Source organism: Zeus faber, assembly GCF_960531495.2.
Source record: "Zeus faber genome assembly, chromosome: 18".
Taxonomy (NCBI): Eukaryota; Metazoa; Chordata; class Actinopteri; order Zeiformes; family Zeidae; genus Zeus; species Zeus faber.
This window is the reverse complement of record NC_137210.1, coordinates 3,377,668-3,397,688: the sequence shown is the minus strand read 5'-3', so window position 1 is coordinate 3,397,688 and position 20,021 is coordinate 3,377,668. Positions and strand designations below refer to the sequence as shown.

At 44.0% G+C, this 20,021-nt stretch overlaps 1 protein-coding gene across 1 annotated transcript in view; it reads right to left on the bottom strand.

Moving 5' to 3' along the window:
- The window catches only part of lrp1bb (low density lipoprotein receptor-related protein 1Bb), a gene marked incomplete at both ends in the record, with an annotated part of 302,444 nt that overhangs the window by 139,674 nt on the left and 142,749 nt on the right, over positions 1–20,021 (bottom strand). Inside the window, 9 exons of the mRNA XM_080019511.1 lie at positions 552–734; positions 2,009–2,179; positions 4,849–4,929; positions 9,461–9,577; positions 10,848–10,973; positions 13,137–13,280; positions 13,862–13,984; positions 15,229–15,418; positions 15,862–16,081. Coding sequence (XP_079875637.1) covers positions 552–734; positions 2,009–2,179; positions 4,849–4,929; positions 9,461–9,577; positions 10,848–10,973; positions 13,137–13,280; positions 13,862–13,984; positions 15,229–15,418; positions 15,862–16,081 — 1,355 coding nt within the window. The remainder of the gene's footprint in view (positions 1–551; positions 735–2,008; positions 2,180–4,848; positions 4,930–9,460; positions 9,578–10,847; positions 10,974–13,136; positions 13,281–13,861; positions 13,985–15,228; positions 15,419–15,861; positions 16,082–20,021) is intronic.

The window sequence follows — 20,021 nt, the reverse complement described above, 5'->3', positions numbered from 1 at the left end:
GCTTGCTCCTTTCTCCTGCACAGCACTTCCAATCAGAGCCAGCAAGAGATGTTTTTGACCAAAGGGAAGCAGCCCAGAAAAACATGGTCCGTCACATGGAAGCATGTGAAATTGCAGACCTTTCAAATCACTGCAATTACTTTTTGTCTATGACCTTGAATGGCTTGTAGTACAGTATTAACAATATACATGTAACAGGATTGACTGTGTAAACAACATTACAAAGGGTAGGCTGACATTAATTAGAGCAGTGGTTTTCAACCAGAGGTTTTTTTAAGTAAAAATAAAAAATAAAAACAAGTATTTTAGAGAGAAAAAATATTAGAAAATTCAGTAAACTCCAACCATTCACACTAGAACAGCAGTGTTTTTTAATTCCAGTAATCAGCTGAAAGCGAGCCGATTTGCCGGTTCTAGCATTATGGTGAGTTCAAAAACATCCGATTTTTAAAAAACTTTCAAAAACCTCTGAATTTTCAGTAATGTACTGTGTCTGACATTGATGGAATTGAAATTTAACAACCCAAATGAGCACACACACACTCTTCTACCTGTGTCTTTGCAGGTGAACTTGGCCTTGGGGTCGCACATCCTTTTGGTGCCCTCGCATCCCGCCTCATCGCTGCCGTCCTCGCAGTCCTTGTCACCGTCGCAGCGCCATCGCTCCGGGATGCAGGTCCCCTCCGCCACACAGTGGAATTCCTCCACACTGCACTCGATGACGGACGGGAAAACTGAAAAAGAATTAAGAATAAAAAAAAACATTCAGCATTTGCCACCAAATCGTCTTTCCAATTTGTTCTTTAGGAGACAGCGCTGCCCTCCTCCCTCTCATCTGTATAAGGAGCACGCTGATCCAGAAAAGGATTGAAACGTGTTTCATATTAACACGGCAACCTTTGTTATTTCTTTCTAATTTCAAATGATGCTTCAGACATCTTGCATTTTGCCCCACTTTGTTTACGTCGATCGCAGATTCCTGAAATCAATTTTAATTGCGGCATCTTGCTTGTTTTCGTAAGGGGGTTGTTATTTATTTATTTTTCCCAATTCTCAGTCGCTATCATTATCTAATGTCAAGTTTGTTCATTTTGATCAGCGGCCATCTGTAAACAATGTTGTTCTGTGATTATAATAATGACAGGACAGTAGAACGAGAAGGTTTTCTACACTAACATTACATTATGATTGAGGGTTCACGCTGACATTGACAGTTTACTTCCAATATGTTTGAAATGTTCTGCTTAATGTCGGCGTTTGCTTTGTCTTTCCTTTTTTCTTTCCCAAGATGGAGAGAAAGGGGGCTCCCAATCGTACTGAGCGGCGGGCTGATGGGACCGGCCATTTATATCTCTGATGTTTAAAAGTCAAACGCCAAAATGTATCTCCTCCTAGCAGCCGAGGGAAAAGGGCTGAGGGAGGTCCTGTCCCCCATGGGCAAAAAAACGAAAGGCCCGACATCGGTGGAAAAGGCGGAGAAGGGTGCAGTTCACATCAGGAGATGAGTTGATGAATAGTCTCCACATTCTAGTGACAAGCTAGTGAGCTGTGAGCATTGGAGGGGGCCAGCGTGAGCTTTCAGAGGTAATTCCAACAGATGAAAGCCCTTTATTCTTGATGATGTCCCCGCCGTAAATGGGAGCCAGACTGGATGGGTCACACGTCAGCGTGAAGGCTGAAGACCCCGGCTGATTAATAGTCGCATTAAACTCATAATTACCGCATTTGAATTTTAGTTGCACTGATTCAAATTGCAAGTCACAGCAAAAAAGGCCAACAACCCCTCAAACCCTAACCCTCCCTTTCCACCGTGCCAAGACATACGCCGCACACACTGACTAAACAACTTTATTACATTGATGACGCTTTTTTTTCCCCGAGAAACTTATTTTTATAAATGCTGCCACATCAGGATAAATTAATAACAAGCAATATGCGCGGAGTGTCTTCTCCCTCAGAACCCATGGTGTTATTTAAGGCAACGGCCGGAGGAGGCGGGCTCTCTTACTGGCCGACGCCCCTCCGCAGGTGGTGTTTTCGTCGCTGAAGTCGCCGCAGTCGTTGTCACCGTCGCACACCCAGTGGTCGGGGATGCAGCGGCCGTTGGAGCACTGGAACTGGGCGTTGGAGCAGGAGTGGACGCAGCCCCGCTCGTCGCTGCCGTCTCCGCAGTCATCCTCTGCACGCGCACACAACACAATGTGTGCACGTGGGATGAAGTTGTGAATCCCAGATACACACAAATTAAGGGGCAAAATCACAAAAGGATTGCACGGCTTTGGGGCCACTAAACTGGAACAAATAATAGAAAAAGCAAGCATCTAATTCACAAAGCACCCGCAAACGGTGAAATGCACCGTTAACCGCACTGCCACGCAAATATATATATGATTTACCTTAATAATCGACTTAAAAAAAAATAGTGAAGTGATAATTAATTATATATATAAATATAAATATATATCTATATATATTTATACTGTATATATATACACACAAGGAGGTACAAACTGGGTTGTCCTTGTGGAAGCTATGACTGTCTTTGGCAGTCATTTTGTCCAGTAAATGTGATAGGTGATCAGTTTGTTTCCATTCCTGTGATAAGTCGCCAGTCAGTTCAGATAGCAGGGTTACATCGTTTGAAAGGACAAAAATTGGTTGTTGATTGGATCGTTGTAAGCGGACAGTGGGCGCAATTGATGCGCAATTTATAGTGCCGCAATCCATACTTTGTGAATTTGCCCCTGAATATATATATATATATATATATATATATATATATATATATATATATACACACACACATACACACTCGGTATATACAGTGGTGTGAAAAAGTGTTTGCCCCCTTCCTGATTTTTTTTTTTTTTGCACGTTTGTCACGCTTAAATGTTTCAGATCATCAAACAAATTTAAATATGGGACAAAGATAACACAAGTAAACACAAAATGCAGTTTTTAAATGAAGGTGTTTATTATTGAGGGGAAAAACAATCCAAACCTACATGACCCTGAGTGAAAAAGTGATCCCCCCGTTAAAACATAAATGAACTGTGGTTTATCACATCTTTGGAAAGCTGAGTTCAGTTTCTCTAGACACACCCAGGCCTGATTACTGCCACACCTGTTCTCAAGAAATCACTTGAATAGGACCTGCCTGACAAAGTGAAGTCGACCAAAAGATCCTCAAAAGCTGGACATCATGCTGCGATCCAAAGAAATTCAGGAACAAATGAGGAACAAAGTAATTGAGATCTCTCAGTCTGTAAAAGGTTATAAAGCCATTTCTCATGCTTTGGGACTCCAGCGAATAACAGTGAGAGCCATTATCCACAAATGGCGAAAACATGGAACAGTGGTGAACCTTTCCAGGAGTGGCCGGCCGACCAAAATTACCCCAAGAGCGCAGCAACGACTCATCCAAGATGTCACAAAAGACCCCACAACAACATCCAAAGAACTGCAGGCCTCACTTAATGACGATGACTCCACCATAAGAAAGAGACTGTGCAAAAATGGCCTGCATGGCAGAGTTCCAAGACGAAAACCACTGCTTAGCAAAAAGAACAAAGGCTCGTCTCAGTTTTGCCAGAAAACATCTTGATGATCCCCAAGACCATCATACCAACGGTAAAATATGGTGGTGGTAGTGTGATGGTCTGGGGCTGTTTTGCTGCGTCAGGACCTGGAAGACTTGCTGTGGTAAATGGAACCAGGAATTCTGCTGTCTACCAAAAAATCCTGAAGGAGAATGTCCGGCCATCTGTTCGTGACCTCAAGCTGAAGTGCACTTGGGCAGGACAATGATCCAAAACACACCAGCAAGTCCACCTCTGAATGGCTTAAGAAAAACAAAATGAAGACTTTGGAGTGGCCTAGTCAAAGTCCTGACCTGAATCCGATTGAGATGCTGTGGCATGACCTTTAAAAGCGGTTCATGCTCGAAAACCCTCCAATGTCGCTGAATTACAACAATTCTGCAAAGATGAGTGGGCCAAAATTCCTCCACAGGGCTGTAAGAGACTCATTGCTAGTTATCGCAAACGCTTGATTGCAGTTGTCGCTGCTAAGGGTGGCCCAACCAGTTATTTGGTTTAGGGGGCAATCACTTTTTCACACAGGGCCATGTAGGTTTGGATTTTTTTTCCCCTCAATAATAAACACCTTCATTTAAAAACTGCATTTTGTGTTATCTTTGTCTAATATTTAAATTTGTTTGATCTGAAACATTTAAGTGTGACAAACATGCAAAAAAATAAGAAATCAGGAAGGGGGCAAACACTGTTTCACGCCACTGAGTATGTGTGTTTATATATGTATAATTTTACTATGATTATAGAACCCAGAATCGCGAATGTGGCGCCGTCCCTTGCGGCCGCCTGCGCGAGCATCTCGTGCTGATGATGCACATTTTAGTATTTTTAGAGCTTATAAAGCTTATTGTGCGTAATCACCGGGTGTCATGACATTTCACTGCATATATGTATGACCGTATGTATGTGACAAATAATCTCTTGAACATTATGAACTTAATGAACAATGAAATAATGAACTGTGTGTGTGTGTGTATATATTTATATATAATTTACTAATTATAAGCGACTTGAAAAAAGAGGTAAGTGATAATTGATACCCCACAAATACCATACAGAAAATGCTCAAATATACTCATAACGCTATATGATAGTGTTATGAGTATGTTTGAGCATTTTTTGCACTTATAATGGCAAAAAATGGGTTGGTATATCATACCAACCCATTTTTTTTTCACCCATTATAAGTGCTATTTATGCTACCATGTGCAATTTTACCAAATAAGAAATAAAGAATACGTGGCTAGGTGTCTACCTGAATCACAATGCCATTTCCCACTGATGCATCGGCCATTGGCGCAGCCGAACTGAGTCAGAGGCTCGCAGGTTGGGAAGGCTGAAAAAAGTTTGCAGCGGTGTCAAAATTAACAAAATTCACACTTACCAGGAGTAGAATATTACTTGGAATTTGAATGTCACCAAAAGAAAAGCATATAAAAACAGAACACAATGCGCACTGTGTCATGCCAAGAATTGCTTTTCAGGGGATTCCAGCAATCATCACTTCTTAATTCTGTGCGTTCATGCCACAGCGAACATTACACCCCCTGTGTTGGAAGTGTTAATCTTAGCCCCAAAATGCATTTTGTAGACGGAGGTCGCAGCAATACAGACTTGACGGCTTAACAAAACAAAGAAAACAGCAAGAGAGACAATATGCCTCTCAAAACACAATCATCCCAATCACTTTGGAATATGTCCATCATTGTGCTACCCTGCGATGTAATGAATGCAACCCCAATCAGCGGCTAAAAGAAACGATGTAATTGACAGCCATAATCAGTTTACTTTAGTTTTAAGGGTGCTTTAGTTTCGGAGAGGCTACCTCTGAAAACAACAGCGGGATACCCTCAAGCCTTAAGAGTCCTGTCTCGTAGCCTTCATATCTTGCTTGTTAATTTCTTCTTTGTTGGTATCCTGCTACTCAATCCGCAGTCACTGCACGGCCCATTTTAGTGGAAGTTCACAGTCTCGTCTCCTCCCTTCCATTTGATAACAGATGAGAAACGACCGTTCTATGTCTTGTAGTATCTGAGAAAATACTATGATTTGTTCTGGTGAGAGATGAGTGACGTTTTCAAACTGGGAGACCACACGTGCAATTATGGTGAAAGGTTAGTGAGGTTAATGAAGACAACTTGTGTTTTCTTGTATTTGAGTATGGTCAGTATTGTGAGTGGAAGCACGGTCAATACTTTTAGGACGACGTTTGGCATCGGGAATTGTTCTCAAAACCAGGGCGAGGAAATAAAAAGATAATCAAGTTAACCCGCGGAGACGGAGATGGAACGATATGCTCGCATGTTCTTTTTGGGGTTAATCAGAGAAGCGCAATTGACTGAACGCCTCGGTGCCTAAACACTTTAATCAGCGGTAGCAGCAGCTACCAGCCCCACTGATGCAGCAGCACAAATTCAATGCCTGCTGGAAGTTTGGCACCTGAGCTTCAGCCATTTGTTTTGAAAATCCTGAAAGAAACTTTTTGGTTGACGTTGAGTACGTTCGCTGTGGTGGTAACCGCCCCGTTGCCGCCGTAAACAAATGATCGCCTCTGCAAGACAGTAAGGTTCAGTGAAGGACAAGCCGTGTACTAAGCTGTGCTGGGCGTGCTGATGGAGACAATGTGGCACTTTTATGGAAAGTGCTGAATCCCTCACGGCTGTCAGAGATATACAGGGGGCGAGGCAGAAAAGCCATGAGACACCACGTGAAAGAGGCGTTTAACGTTGTAGTAACTAAATGAAAATTACAAATGCTGCCCCAACGGCGAGATGTATTTTGTTGGCAATTTGCGTGACCCGATGTGTCACAAATAAAAAGACGTCTGACAATTAGTACTTTGAGTTATCAAAGCCACTTGAATTCCAACGAAACCACGACAGCATCGACAGGTAGCCGACAGCGAGACTAAACAGGATAGTGGGCGAAATGCCACGAAAGCCAAGCAAAAACTCATCACAACCTACCAGGTGCATCCTACGGCAGGAGAATAATACCCCTGTGAGAGGTACTTTACAAGCTGCTTGTAAACTGGAGGCTTTTCTCCTTGAACAACGGCGCAATACCCCACCACACACAGTCCGGGACTTGGATGACAACATTCCGTGAAGAATTCCAGCTTTTCCGAAGGCAAAGGGCGGCCTTACTTCTTATCAGGTCCATGATATTGATTCAGCTATCAAGCATTTCCATTATTTTGCTATCCTCTAAGTAGCTCAATGGATTATGCAAATGTCAGATGGCATAGTTAGGGCTTGGCATTCATTCCCTTTAAATTCTTATAAACATTTCATGTTGTTTTCTCGATGTGGAAAAAAATGATGTAATATACCCAAGCCTAGAGCTTTATTGACTTCATTTTCACACCAAAAGTCTATATTTGGATGGATTCATTTATAAGCTTTGTACTTAGTGTACCTTAGGCTGTTGGGGGAACACAAACCCCACCTTCATCAGACATGCGGCATCTATATTTCTCCTCAAACACATTGTCTTAGCCATAACGGGCATCTGGCTGGAATTTTACGTTCATTATAAATGAAGCACCGCCATCCATAAATAATGGACGTCTGAAGTGTACAGAGAGCTTGGCTAAAAATGAGGCAGCGACATGCATAAATAATGGCTTCGAGTCAACGGAGAGGCCCGATGTGAGGCACTGTATGACAACCGCAAAACTTCTGACAAACAAAATCCAAATTAGCATCAATCTTAGATGCGACCACCACCGAGCTTCAGGTGTTCCGATACCCCACAGTCATTCTGGTGGAGTTAAGTGAGCCGCCGGAGCCGAACGGTGGCACTCCTAGGGAGAAGTAATGCCTGAAGAAGCCCAGACAACAGTATGGGAGAGAATATGTTTTGCTGCACAGCTTGATTATGATTGAATGAAGTCGAGCATGAACTTTAATTACTGCTTACACCCTGGCTGTTTGTGGCTGTGTGTTGAAGCAGCTTAGCACAACACAAAGGAAGGCTGCTGCGATACAGGGCTGCGTTGCGTTTGCCAAACGCTACCCGACGAAAATATTGCAGAGTTAATGCGGGCGAAGATTAAAGAGGGGAAAGATGTTAAAACTCTCGGTAAACCGGCTCGGTTTAAAACGCTCTGGTAATTTGACTATCTTTACATTAAAAAACAGGTTTTTTTACGAGGCCATTATAAGGACTTTTTTTTCCCCCAACTGAAGATTATTCTGGAGCACGGACAATGACTTCCACTCGTTGAAGCTGAAGGCTTGTATAATACCACCGCCTCGAGCTTTAAAAAAAACAACAACCGTGAACTATAACAGTAAGCAACACACAACAGTACACAGGTTTTTTGTGATGTCATCAGCGAGTGCTTGATCGGTTCCTAGTTTCACTGAAATTGGACCGAATCAAGTGTATAATGGGGTCCAATTGTTGGGGGGGGGGGGGTATTTGCATTTTTCTTGTGAGGCACTAGTTGGTACGCATTTTGGTGTTATATGGTGTATTTTATTTTGATAATAATAAATAATGTGGCAATGTGTGAATAAATAATCAAAAAATGCGTGGGCTGCGTTGCGCTGTCCTCGGACATGAAGACAAAAACATTGCTACAGCCTTTTTTTTTTTTTTTTTCACTCTTCTCAACGCACAATGGATATCCCCCGTATGCAAACCAGCTAGCCAACGCGTAAATCTGTGCTTTCAAAAGACAAAGTAGTATCCATTGTTTCCCTGGACATAGAAGCTTCTTATATAGAGCCATTATGTCTTTCCTTTACCCTACTCTGCATAATGGGCTATTTTGTGCTGTGTGCAATGGGGAATACTGTGATTTATTTATTTATTATATCTTTTTTTGTGATTTGCTTACTTACACAGCCGCACCCAATCCATTATAAACCTTTCAGCAAGTTTTCGGGCTTATTTTCATTTTCAACCGCTAATACTCCACTACTCGATGCTACCGTGAAATATTCTGTAATAACACTGTGATAATTTAGGCGAAGCCATCTGTTTCTATACTGTTGAATCCAGTTTTTTTTTATTCATCATGTACATAAACAGCCACTTTCTGCCACTAATTCCCTCATAGCCTTGTTATTATCTGGTGCATAGAGCATATTTTGTATATTATGTATATATTGTATTTCTTTGTGGCAGACGATGGGGCTCGGTCAAGCCACAGTGTGCAGGTGATGGTGCAGCTGTACCAGGTCTGCCTGATCAGCCTCATTTAGCGCTGATTGGTCGAACCCGGTTGGGAGAGTTGTCTTATGTGTTGTTTGTGTTGCAGTGGGGATTGCCTGGTGCAGGACACGGAAACACCTGCAGACTGGAGCATGACCAAGGAGAAACAGAGACATTTATCATTCCTTTTATTTTATGTTTCTGTTTTGCCAGCAGGCCTTTTTGTCATGACTATCAATAAAACCCACGTCATGTCAGCGCCCCACTGCCAAAGACTCGGCCTCCTTCCCTAAACCCGTACCTGTGGGTAGAGACTCCCACAAGTGGTGCCTGAACAGGGACGAAGCCAGCACCGTCACCTGCGGACCATGGCTTGACCATGGCCCCTCGAGTCACATTCTTGTTTTTGTTTCTTTCCTGTCAAGCATTTATTTTGCACTCAGCTGGCAATACAACCCATGACAAATTCCTTGTAAATTAAAATGTATTTGACCCAACAGATTCTGATTCTTACTCTGATTCTATGAATTACACTTCATGGGTTCAACCACAATTTTTTACTTTTTTTTTACCCTATGTTGCTTCAAACATTACCCTCTATAGTTTTTCCTTTCACTTCAGCACACAGAACAAGTCAACCGACATGGCTTTAGCCAATGTCGCCCTTCAGCGAATTTGTTGAAAGCCGCGCTGTTCACACCCACCACATGAGGACATTTCGTCCGACATATCCCCGCAGTCGTCGTCCCTGTCACAGCTCCAGGCGTGGGGTATGCAGCGGCCGTTCTGACAGGAAAACTGGTTGCTTTGACAGGGTTGGGCTGAAACGATAGAAAAAACAAAACAAAACAAAAATAAAACCCAAACCCCATCCGGTTTACTGAAGGCAGAACCCACCCGGCCAATTTCTAATGATCGCTATGCCCCTGCCTTGAGTTATCGCTCAGTCAGGCGTAGGCGCGCAGACTGGTCTGAGGGCCGTGGGAAAAAGAAAAAATAATAATCTGCAGTTGCTTCACGGAGCGCTCAGTCAATGGCAGCGTAGCCGCGGCTTCAGCAGACGTTCATGGACAGCAACACGGGAGATCTCTGAGCGGCGTTATAATACGCATGTCAATGTGACGACAGGGCAACATTTATCATCCTCTGGCTAATGCCCATTGATTGAACTGCGAAGACTAAAAAGCTCCTGGGAGGCTCCGTTGCCCAAAAAAAAGAAAATGCTACAGTAGACATAGGATGGGTACTTTGTGTGTGTGTGTGTGTGTGTGTGTGTGTGTGTGTGTCGAGGTCGAGGCTGATATACTGCAAGTGATTCTGACACGTGCGTGGTTGGGGGGCAAAGTTGGCCCTTGTAGGTGCTGCACCTCTTTGATGCCAGGGAGCCGTTTGACGGTTGGGTGAGATTGATCTCACTGTACCAAAGCCGCCAGATATAACTGGGACTGACTGCCTGACAAGACAGGATGTCTTTGTTTAGCGCTCTGATCATCGCGGCACCCGTTCTACAAGGTACGGTTTTTAAGACTACTGTATCCAGGTTAAAGTCATTGTATCTTCTGTTAGGAAGGGCATTCAAACAAGATTGAGAGGCACTGTTTGCCAAGGTAGGTGAAACAAAAAGTAATATTGGTGGGAAGAAGTGACTTGTTGACAGTTTAACAATGTAGATCAACCAGCATCGTCAGGAGCTTTGACATGTGATGTGTGAAGTCACAGTTAGGGTTCAGATGATTGCATGCAATTTGCTCCAAAAATACATTTTCATATGCATTTCCTATCTGTGAAATGTCACATGTGAAATAATGTGACTTTATTTGTAAGTGCTGCCAAGCTAGTACATGCTCGTCTTCCCTTAAATTTCAAGATGAGCATCTGGTGTTCCCTGGAAGCTTTTATAATGATATTCCAAGTGAGAGATAGATAGTCAGCCCATCATCCGAACTCGCCAGTCAGTTAATGATTTTTCTCTGGCATGTAAATAGTTTTGGTGATTTGAGACAGGGCGGAGTCAAGGCGGTAGAATGAGTTCTTAGTATTTCTACTCGAACCCGATAGCTACGGTGAAGACGCAGCTGGCACGGGACCCACCTGAGCATGTGACGTTGGACTCGTCCTCGTTGTCACCGCAGTCGTTTGTCCCATCGCAGAGCCATCTCTTGGGAATGCAGCGGTTGTTGTTGCACTTGAACTGGTCGATGGGGCAGCTGTGGTTATCTGCGAAAAAAAATAGACACACTCACAGTTTGATCCAGTGTTGAAAGACTTCGAATTTGAATTCCAAATACGATCCTCTCGAAAACTTTTTTTAATTTGTCCCTTTCCCGTTTGACTAGCCTTTGTGGTTGTGTCCCTTAAAACCCTTTCCAATAACTTTTATGGACTCCACTTCACAGAATTTTTGAACCACAATTATTCTCATCTACATCACTTCATGAAGTTAAAGGGGCAATAGAAAACACCAGGATCGCTTTACGTTTTCCTCAGAGCTCTCTGTGTATATTATCGACACCACTTTGGAAGTAAGAGAGACGAAAGAGAAGTTCACTGAAGAGGTGAATTGAAATTGTCACAATTTTAGTTACATTTTATTTATTTTGGTTGCACAATCATAGACATATATACATAGACGTCGCATTGACTGCTTCGGCTCGTTGCTGCGATAAGCCGACGTCGCCGGCACATTGGAACGGGCAAGATTGTCCTGTGAACAAATGCCAGTAAGCGGTGGCGATGCTATTAACATTTACATTTCTCAACCGATTTCAGTGAGTCGTTTTTATCATTTAATCAATTTTTAATCTATAATTTTCCTGGGGATTTGTACCCGGTGGCAGTCCGAATTGAATAGTGATATCAAGGTTTATAGGGAGCCACTAAACGCCGACGGTGTAATTATTCCATGGCCATTACACAGCGCTATCAACATTAAATTCATAATGATAAGTAAAAGCAAAAAAGTTGCCTATTGCCCCTTTAATTAACACCACAACCAAAATGTTGTGCGGGTAACAGCACTCAGAGGAAAAACACAAACATAATTAATAACAATAATTAACACTCAATAACTCATAAACCCAATGTGTCTCTTTAGGGATGGTGGGGTATTGGTGTTATAATTTGCATAATAAATGAGCTTTTATTGTGAAGTGCAGCAAAGTCACTCTGCTTGTATCCTACAACTGCCCAGGGTGCGTTGGTGTTTATGAATATTCTCCCTGGGTAATATATTTGTGTCTTTAATATACTGATGGTTAAGTTTATGCTTAAATTCTCCCTGTACAGAATAATGATATTCTGACTTTTTGAAAGTCAGAAAGTTGAAAGTATAGGTTTGGCATTATTCAACGAACGCATTATAAAACGACTTGCTGCTGATGCTGCAGTACATCCAAAATGTAACGTTGGCTACAGTAGGTTGCCAGAAGGAAGCTGCGCAGCTTCCTGTCTGTCATGTTAGCGTGGACGTCGCTCAAGAGCTGATTTGCGGAAGTGCAAAAGAGTCAATAAAACCCTGGAAGACCAGTATAACATTTAAGGACTAGCTGACAATATTGTGAGCATCCTGTTTTTGAAGATTAAATGTTTCATTCAATTTTTTACTTTGCCCCATTGAAGTGCATTAAGCACACTGGGAGGCTGCAGCGGAGTGGTACATCTCTCAATAGCAAACCTGAGCTATGGACAATTATTAATAATGGGAACTAACATTTTGATGAGGCCTGGTTTGTTTCCTGGAAGTTGCAGAAGTCAAATGAAGGTAAGTCATTGGGCCAGACCCTATTTTAGACAGAATAATCAACTTTTTGAGCTGATATCAACTTCACAAAGCTGGCAACTGAGCCCCCATTTTCAAAATCGCATTCAGTGAGTCTGGCGAAGCAGCATCAACACAATAAAAAAAAAGCCGTTGGACGATCGTTAGGCTGTATGATATCGCAGCAGAGGGGATAATAGATTTTCCAATTTTGATCATGTTGGCAGGGGGGTAACGTTCTAGTGTTTATTTATTTATTTATTTTATCCCTCCCTGAAAAAATGAGTCAACATCCCAGCGTCTAACGCCAGTGTTTATCTTATCGATTCGCTCGAGAGCTAAATCACTTTGGATGGGGGAGAAGTAAGGGGGAAGAAGACAGTGGCCGGAGGAGGAGGAGGAGTGGGAGGGAGGACAGCAATTTTTTTTAACCTCTATTTCTACGGTGACATTTAAGGGTAGATAAAAGTCGAAAGCAGGAGAGAGAATCGACCCCCTCCGCAGCTTGTTCATACAAGCTTGGTGTTCTGTGTCAATCTGCAATGGTGTGTCCGTGTCTTACCTCGTGAGCACACAACACAATGGTTTATTTTTTCTTTTCTTTTTTTTTTCGGGATACGCACAGCAGCTGTGGGGCTCCTCATCGCTCCCGTCCAGACAGTCGTCGTCTCCGTCACACTTCCACGACGCCCGTATGCAGCGCTGGTTCAGGCACTGGAACTCATCGCTCTTGCAGTGCTGCGGCTCCGGCCCGCTGCTGGAGATTTCTGTGACAGGGAGGGGTGGGGAACAAAACAAAACAACGACACAAAGCAGCCAGGAGAACAAATTATTATTTTTTGGTGGTGATGGTGGTGGTGGTGGGGGGACATCCAAACAGTCAGTCAGTTTTTCGGTTACTAAGCAACAGAGGAACCCGGGTTTCTAGAAGCGTTGTGAAAGAGCAGCGAAGTCTCCGCTGTGTATGCATATGGATATGAAAATACAACAAAATATAAATAATAATCATAATAATAATATTTCATATTTTATAATTTTTATTTTTATTATTATTTATTTGTTGATTCATTTTTGGGGTCTCTTTTTTATTTTACTGTTTCATTGTATATTTTCACATTTTCCATATATTGTCATTTTCTTTTTAACTATTTTATTTCCTTGCTATTATTTTTTTTCTGCTTTATGATCTGTGGTGACACTGCAATTTCACAATATATATCTATCAATAATAATAATAATAATAATAATAATAATAATAAAAATGATAATAAATAAACAACAATAATAATGATGAACTAAAACGTCCAGTATTTTGATCTTTTGCATTTTGTCTGAAATCTGCTCCTACCTGCGCAGGTGACATTGTTCTTCTCCAGAGCCTGGCTGTCGGCACAGGCGCACACTCTGCCTCCTGGGATGGCGAGGCAGAGGGTACCACAGCCCCCATAATTCACCCGGCATGCGTTGTCACCTGGAGACACGGAGCCGGAATAAGGTGTCATTTCACTTCTAGCCATATTTTATTTGTTAAAAAGCCGGCCCATCGCAGTCTGTTTCTGTTGTTGATTCTGTCTGTATTTACCACGTGGCCCGCATTTCAAGGGCCAGCTAAAAACCACAACAAAATATCGGATCTTCTTTATATCAAACTGCATTTCTTTCGTAAATAAATGCGCCAGGTACATGCGACTCAAACCCAGAAGGGAGGCTAATAGAGGGAGATGTTTGACATGTTTACGCATTTGTTGGAGGGTGCAATTTGTCTTTTGTTGAGCGAAGGCGAGTATTCTATGAACAAGAGAAAGCCAAGCTAAAGGAAAAAATGTCACATGCAAAGTTGAGGCATGAGACGCCTTTGTCGCTTCGAGTTAATGTAAAGCCCAAAGGCGCCGCCTGAGCCAATGAGATAAAGCCTTCTGTTTCCGTGAGAGCCAATCAGTAACACTCAGAAGATTGGACAGCCAATTAATCTATTTAGCAACATGAACAGCAGAGGATTGGCCGGATAATAAGTCTCTCAATCCCTGCACGTTCCCAGTCATAATCCGCAGCGAGGCAGCTCTCAGATGGAAAGAAAGGTGTTGATAATGTAGCAGGCGTGTGGATAGCAATGAATCGCTTTCAAATACTGCTCGGAGTTTCTGCATGAACACAGGCCGGGGCCCCCGTGTTTTGTGGAGCTGGGGGCAATGACAACGATCAACTCCTCAGCTGGTTGTCTTTAACACCCTTTCACCTGCCCATTACAGGATAACAAGGGTCCTACCTGCTGGGGGTGGGGCTCTGTGCTGTTCGCCACTGCCAGTCATGCATACCCTGTACTTCTATCTGTTCACCCATTCTGCCATCTAACAGCATGAATCCATCATCATTTGCCATTGCTCTTTGTGAAGAACCTCCCCTCCTCTACCCCCCTCGGTTTCACCCTCACCATCCATGCCCTTCATCTGGGAGAGTGGCTGCACGGTACGGCAAAAAGTCCCTGTCAACACTGATCTGCGGGCAGGTTTACACCATCAAATCTGACGGCAATTGTACACATGGAGACTTATGTAGGTGTGTGTGTGTGTGTGTGCGTGTGCGTGTGCATGTGTGTGTGTGTGTGTGTGTGTGTGTGTGTGTGTGTGTGTGTGTATACAGTATATGAAATTAAGTGCTCTCCAATAGGTTAAAGTGGGCAGGGGACGCCAGTTTTATTTCAGCTCTAAGGCCGACCTTGCTGACTGTGGGCATCGTAGACACGCAGGCCGAAGAGGGGGGGGCGCTCGCTGCGCAGCAGAGTGACGTCCCCGGAGGACAGGTCCAGCTGGAACACTGAGGCATTCATGTACTCTGTCCAGAAGATCGAATTGCGGTAGTGCGAGATCCCAAACGGGTGGTTGAGCTCCTTGCCGCCGTACACGACCTGCATGAGAACAAGCTTTAATGAATACATGAATGAATCAATCCAATCCATCATCAAACAGTCATCTAGACATTTAAATATTGGTTTAGTTATCATTTGGCAATGCTCGCTACAACTCGCTAAAGCTCATTCAATGTCTTCTCAGGAACACAAAGTAGTTTGCAGCCTTTCAGACTCCCACAGTTCGCTTTAATGAGCTCAGAGCAGGGAGGATAAGGGTGGGTGAGGGTGAGGATACGGCCGCACTCCTCACAGAGGAATATAACATTTCTACCTTCAGTGTTCCACCGCAGTGACTCAGAAAACATCGCGCCTTGCTCCGAAGCTCCGTTTGAAAGCCGACACTCTTCAAAAGTCCCCCTGGAGTGCCCCCTAGAGGCCCGTCGGTCCAGGGCGCTAACATGGCTCCTTCATAACGCTCGCTCAGGTTAGAAGGGACTCACCATTCTGCCGGTTCCATTGAAGTGAATCTTCTCGATGTGGTCGTAGTAGGCATCGCACCAGTACATGGTGCTGGTGCCGTGGTCCAGCGTCAGGCCATTGGGCCACAGCATGTTGGATGTGACGAAGATACGCCTGCTGGAGCCATCCATCCAGGCTTTCTCTATCCGCCCGATACTGTCGTTCACCTCGTCCTCCTCCCAGTCCGTCCAGTACATCCAGCTAGAATGGGCAAAAGTTGACACAAAGGCAGTGCTGCTTTTGTGTTTTGTCATATACAGTGATTATCACCTATGAAGCGCCGCTTCAAGTGAGTTGGGGGTTGTCAGTTATGAACTGCAATTCCTTGCATCAGAACATTACACAAATAAAACTGTGGGGCGAATTCACAAAAGGATTGTGCGGCGTTGCGGCCACTAAACCTGCGCAATACAAAAAACAAGCGTCAGTAAAATGCACCCCTAACTGCGCTGCCATACAAATAGTGTCTTGGTGCACCGGTGCTATTTGCCCCTTTCTCTGCAAATGAGCCTCGTTGCGAAGAATTTCCAATTCACAAACACCGGCGCTAATATGCAGTGAGAGCAAAATTGTTAGCGTCTGCTGGTGGTAAGTGTACGGCAGCACCTTCAGTGCCTCCGCACCACATGCAATCAGACCCGGCACTAAGGGGGGCTTGCACCGTCAGGATTTTGCATAGCACCAGTGCAGCAGCCCGAAGGATTTCCTTGCAATGTTAATTTTTTTTTTTAACCTGTGCTGTCAGCATGCTGGGCATACAACACAGAGTATTTGGATGCCATTGCATCAAGGTCTGCAAGTGGCGTTCAACTTCTCAACCTGCAATGCAACGCTTTGCAATGTTACATTTTCATTAAACACTTTAAATCAAAATATCTACTGCCAAACAATTATTTAAATTTTTATATTTATCCAAGACTGATAACTTGTACAACAGGCAATTGTAGAGCTGTGGCGTAGGAAATGCGTAATGGAGACTCCATTATGCATTTACGCTCTGCTGGGCATGCCGGTTTCCCAATTCTCCAAACAAAACAAATAAAAGCAGTGTGTTTTTATTATTTTAGACGTATTTATTTTACTTTTTCTTAATGTAACGAAAAACAAAAGAAGCGTGTGTCTTGTGTCAGGCGTAGAGCAGTGGCGTAGGAAATGCGTAATGGAGACTCCATTATGCATTTACGCTCTGCTGGGCATGCCGGTTTTCCAACTCTCCAAACAAAACAAATAAAAGCAGTGTGTTTTTATTATTTTAGACATATTTATTTTACGTTTTCTTAATGTAACGAAAAACAAAAGAAGCGTGTGTCTTGTGTCAGGCTCCATTGATGCCTTCTGCCCCAGAGCGGGGTGCTGCAGTGTGTGAAAAAGCGGCTGGGTCAGCGTTTTGACAAGGTCTGTCTCTCCGAGCATCTGCTGGCCGGGGGGCGCCAGGCCCCCCATTTCTTGTCAACCATAGGAGGCCCGCTGAGGGAGCGCCACATGAAACGGAATGGGATGCAGGGGTGAACGAAGCCTTTTCCCTCCGTCTGGTTGAGTCCTCTCCGCGACCCGGTGAATAATTCATCCCCGACGCGCGCACACCACGCTGACTGGCACGCAAAGAACACGGATGCTAATGCAAAAACCCGTCGGCGCAAAAGAAAACCAACGCACGTTTGTGACTGACCAAAGACCAAATGGAATCAAACGCAGCGCTGTTTGCTTAATACATTCACAGGACTGTAAAGTGGGGGGGGCTAAAGTTGACACCAGCAATCCTTATCATGTTAACACAGACTGGGCGCAACAGACTGAGTGGAAAATATGCCGGAGAAAACGTCCTCGAGAGCTCGACGGGAGAGGCAGCATTCATTTCACCTGAAGGGACCCCCTCCAGCAAAGGAAATCCTACCCGCAGCGGCATCCCCACCCCCCACTCCCCTGCAAACACCCCCTTTTCTAATCATTCCAGCTTGCAGAGGGGGGGTGCACAAAAGTGATTAATCCTTAGACAAGGAGAAATATTGCCCCCACCCCCCCACCCCCCGCCCCCGGAGCGACCGGGAAACGTCGCTGCACAGGGGCTTGTCGGTGTAATAATAAGAAATACTGATGGAGGCCGGCCATTTGAGAGAGAAAAAAAGTAGGTTGTCAAATTCCTTATGTTGTTACGCCCTCCACTTCTGCCTCCTCTTTCCCCTAGCCTGCAGCCAGTGTCTCTCTCTACCTCTCCCTCCCCTGTCTGTGTGTGTGTGTGTCTGTGTGTGTGTGTGTGTGTGTGTGTGTGTCTGTGTGTGTGTGTGTGTGTGTGTGTGTGTGTGTGTGTGTGTGTGCGTGTGTGTCTGGTGGGTGTGGTAGCGTTCTCTGTTCTCTCCTGACGACATCATTCACCTCAACTGCTCTCCCTATCACCTGCCGTTCATCAAGTCATCACCTGGCAAAAAAACGTAAAAAAAAGGGTAATCGGCTGTATCACATTAGCTGCTGCTGGCAGGGCGTCAATAAAGGAGAGCGAAAGTGAACGTAGCAACCACTTGAATGAAAGTTTGCAGGTGGAGGAGTTTTCTACATAGATTCAGATGTAAATAGCTCACCTTTCTTCTGCCAAGTACTGTTTTATGAACACAGAGTTTTACAGCTGGGAGTCGCATAGAAAAACATGAAATGGCAATATGAGGCTTTAAATAATAGTCGTGTGAATATGATTGAAAGACATCAGGGGCTAAGCCCAAGCGAACCATGCCGCTGGTCACGGGGCACGGGGCACGCAGCAGAGCTCCCAACTTGCATCTTTGATCAACGATATCATATTATTTTCAAGGTTGATTGGAATGACAGATTAATGGATGCGCGACTTTTTTGTATGAGCAATATAATTATCTATTGTTAATGCTGGGATTTTTTTTCATTTTTAAATAAACACTAAAAGTATCACGACAAATGCAGGACGCACAGACATGGCTGGGGTCTCGATAGAACCGGGAAATTTGGTGACGACCTCGTGAAGCAGGCGGTGATCTCGCCAGAAGCTGGAAGCGGAAGTGCGTAGTGATTGGAGACCCAACATGGCAGCGCCCTGCTACACTAACTAACGCACCAGTAGCTCCACCTCAGACAAAATAACAAAGCAAAATGCAAATAATATTTATATATATGCATTAAAAAAAGGGAACACTGGGCGAAACCAAAGTTGAGGACCTCGAGGATTATATCAATTTCTTTTATAACACATATGTGATGGAGGACCACCAGGACCGCAATAATCCCGCGAAAAGGAATAAGACTGACTCAGCAACAGACACAGACGATCTCATACCGGGTGCCGTAGAGGTTAGTGTCTTGGATGAGATAAACACGAAGCTGGACATGCTCAGTACACTTCTCCAAGACATTACAGATATCAAAGCCAGCCTTCATTTCTTGCACCGCACGGTCGGCGAGATGCAAAAAGACAACGCGGATCTCAAAACCTCCGCAAAGCGTCTCACAGTAGAGATGGAAGTTGTAAACAAAGAAAATAAAAAAATGAAAGAAACTATCCTGGATATTCAATCCAGAAGTATGCGGGACAACCTCCTCTTTTCTGGGATCCCAGAGAACAACACCGAGTCCCCAGAAAATATGGTGAAAGACTTTCTCCGCACCGCCCTGAAACTCCCGACGGACACCGTGAAGCAGATCACCTTTCACCGAGTTCATCGACTGGGACACCACGTGGGGAACCGTCCCTGCGCCATCATTGCTAAGTTTGAACACTTCAAGCACAAGGAGCTGGTTAAAAGCAAAGGATGGGAGCTAAAAGGAACAGTGCTGGGCATGAACGATCAATTCCCCCGGGAGATCAACGACCGAAGGAAGGTGCTGTATCCTGTCCTGAAGGAGAACCGGCAGAAGGGTAGACGCGTATCGATGGTTGTTGACAAATTATATATAGACGGTCTGTTATATCGAGACTCCTCCACCACACCCTGGTTATTCTGATCATAATGTATGTATTCTTGTAATTGTGGTTATTATATACTGCAAGATGTAGGAATAGGCATGCTATCTATGTCAGGTTTTAAAATATCGCTCACTCTCATCTCACCCTCCTAATTCCCCCTCCATACTTCTCTCATCATCTCACCTCCCTAATCCCTCTCTCCTTATTTCTCCTATC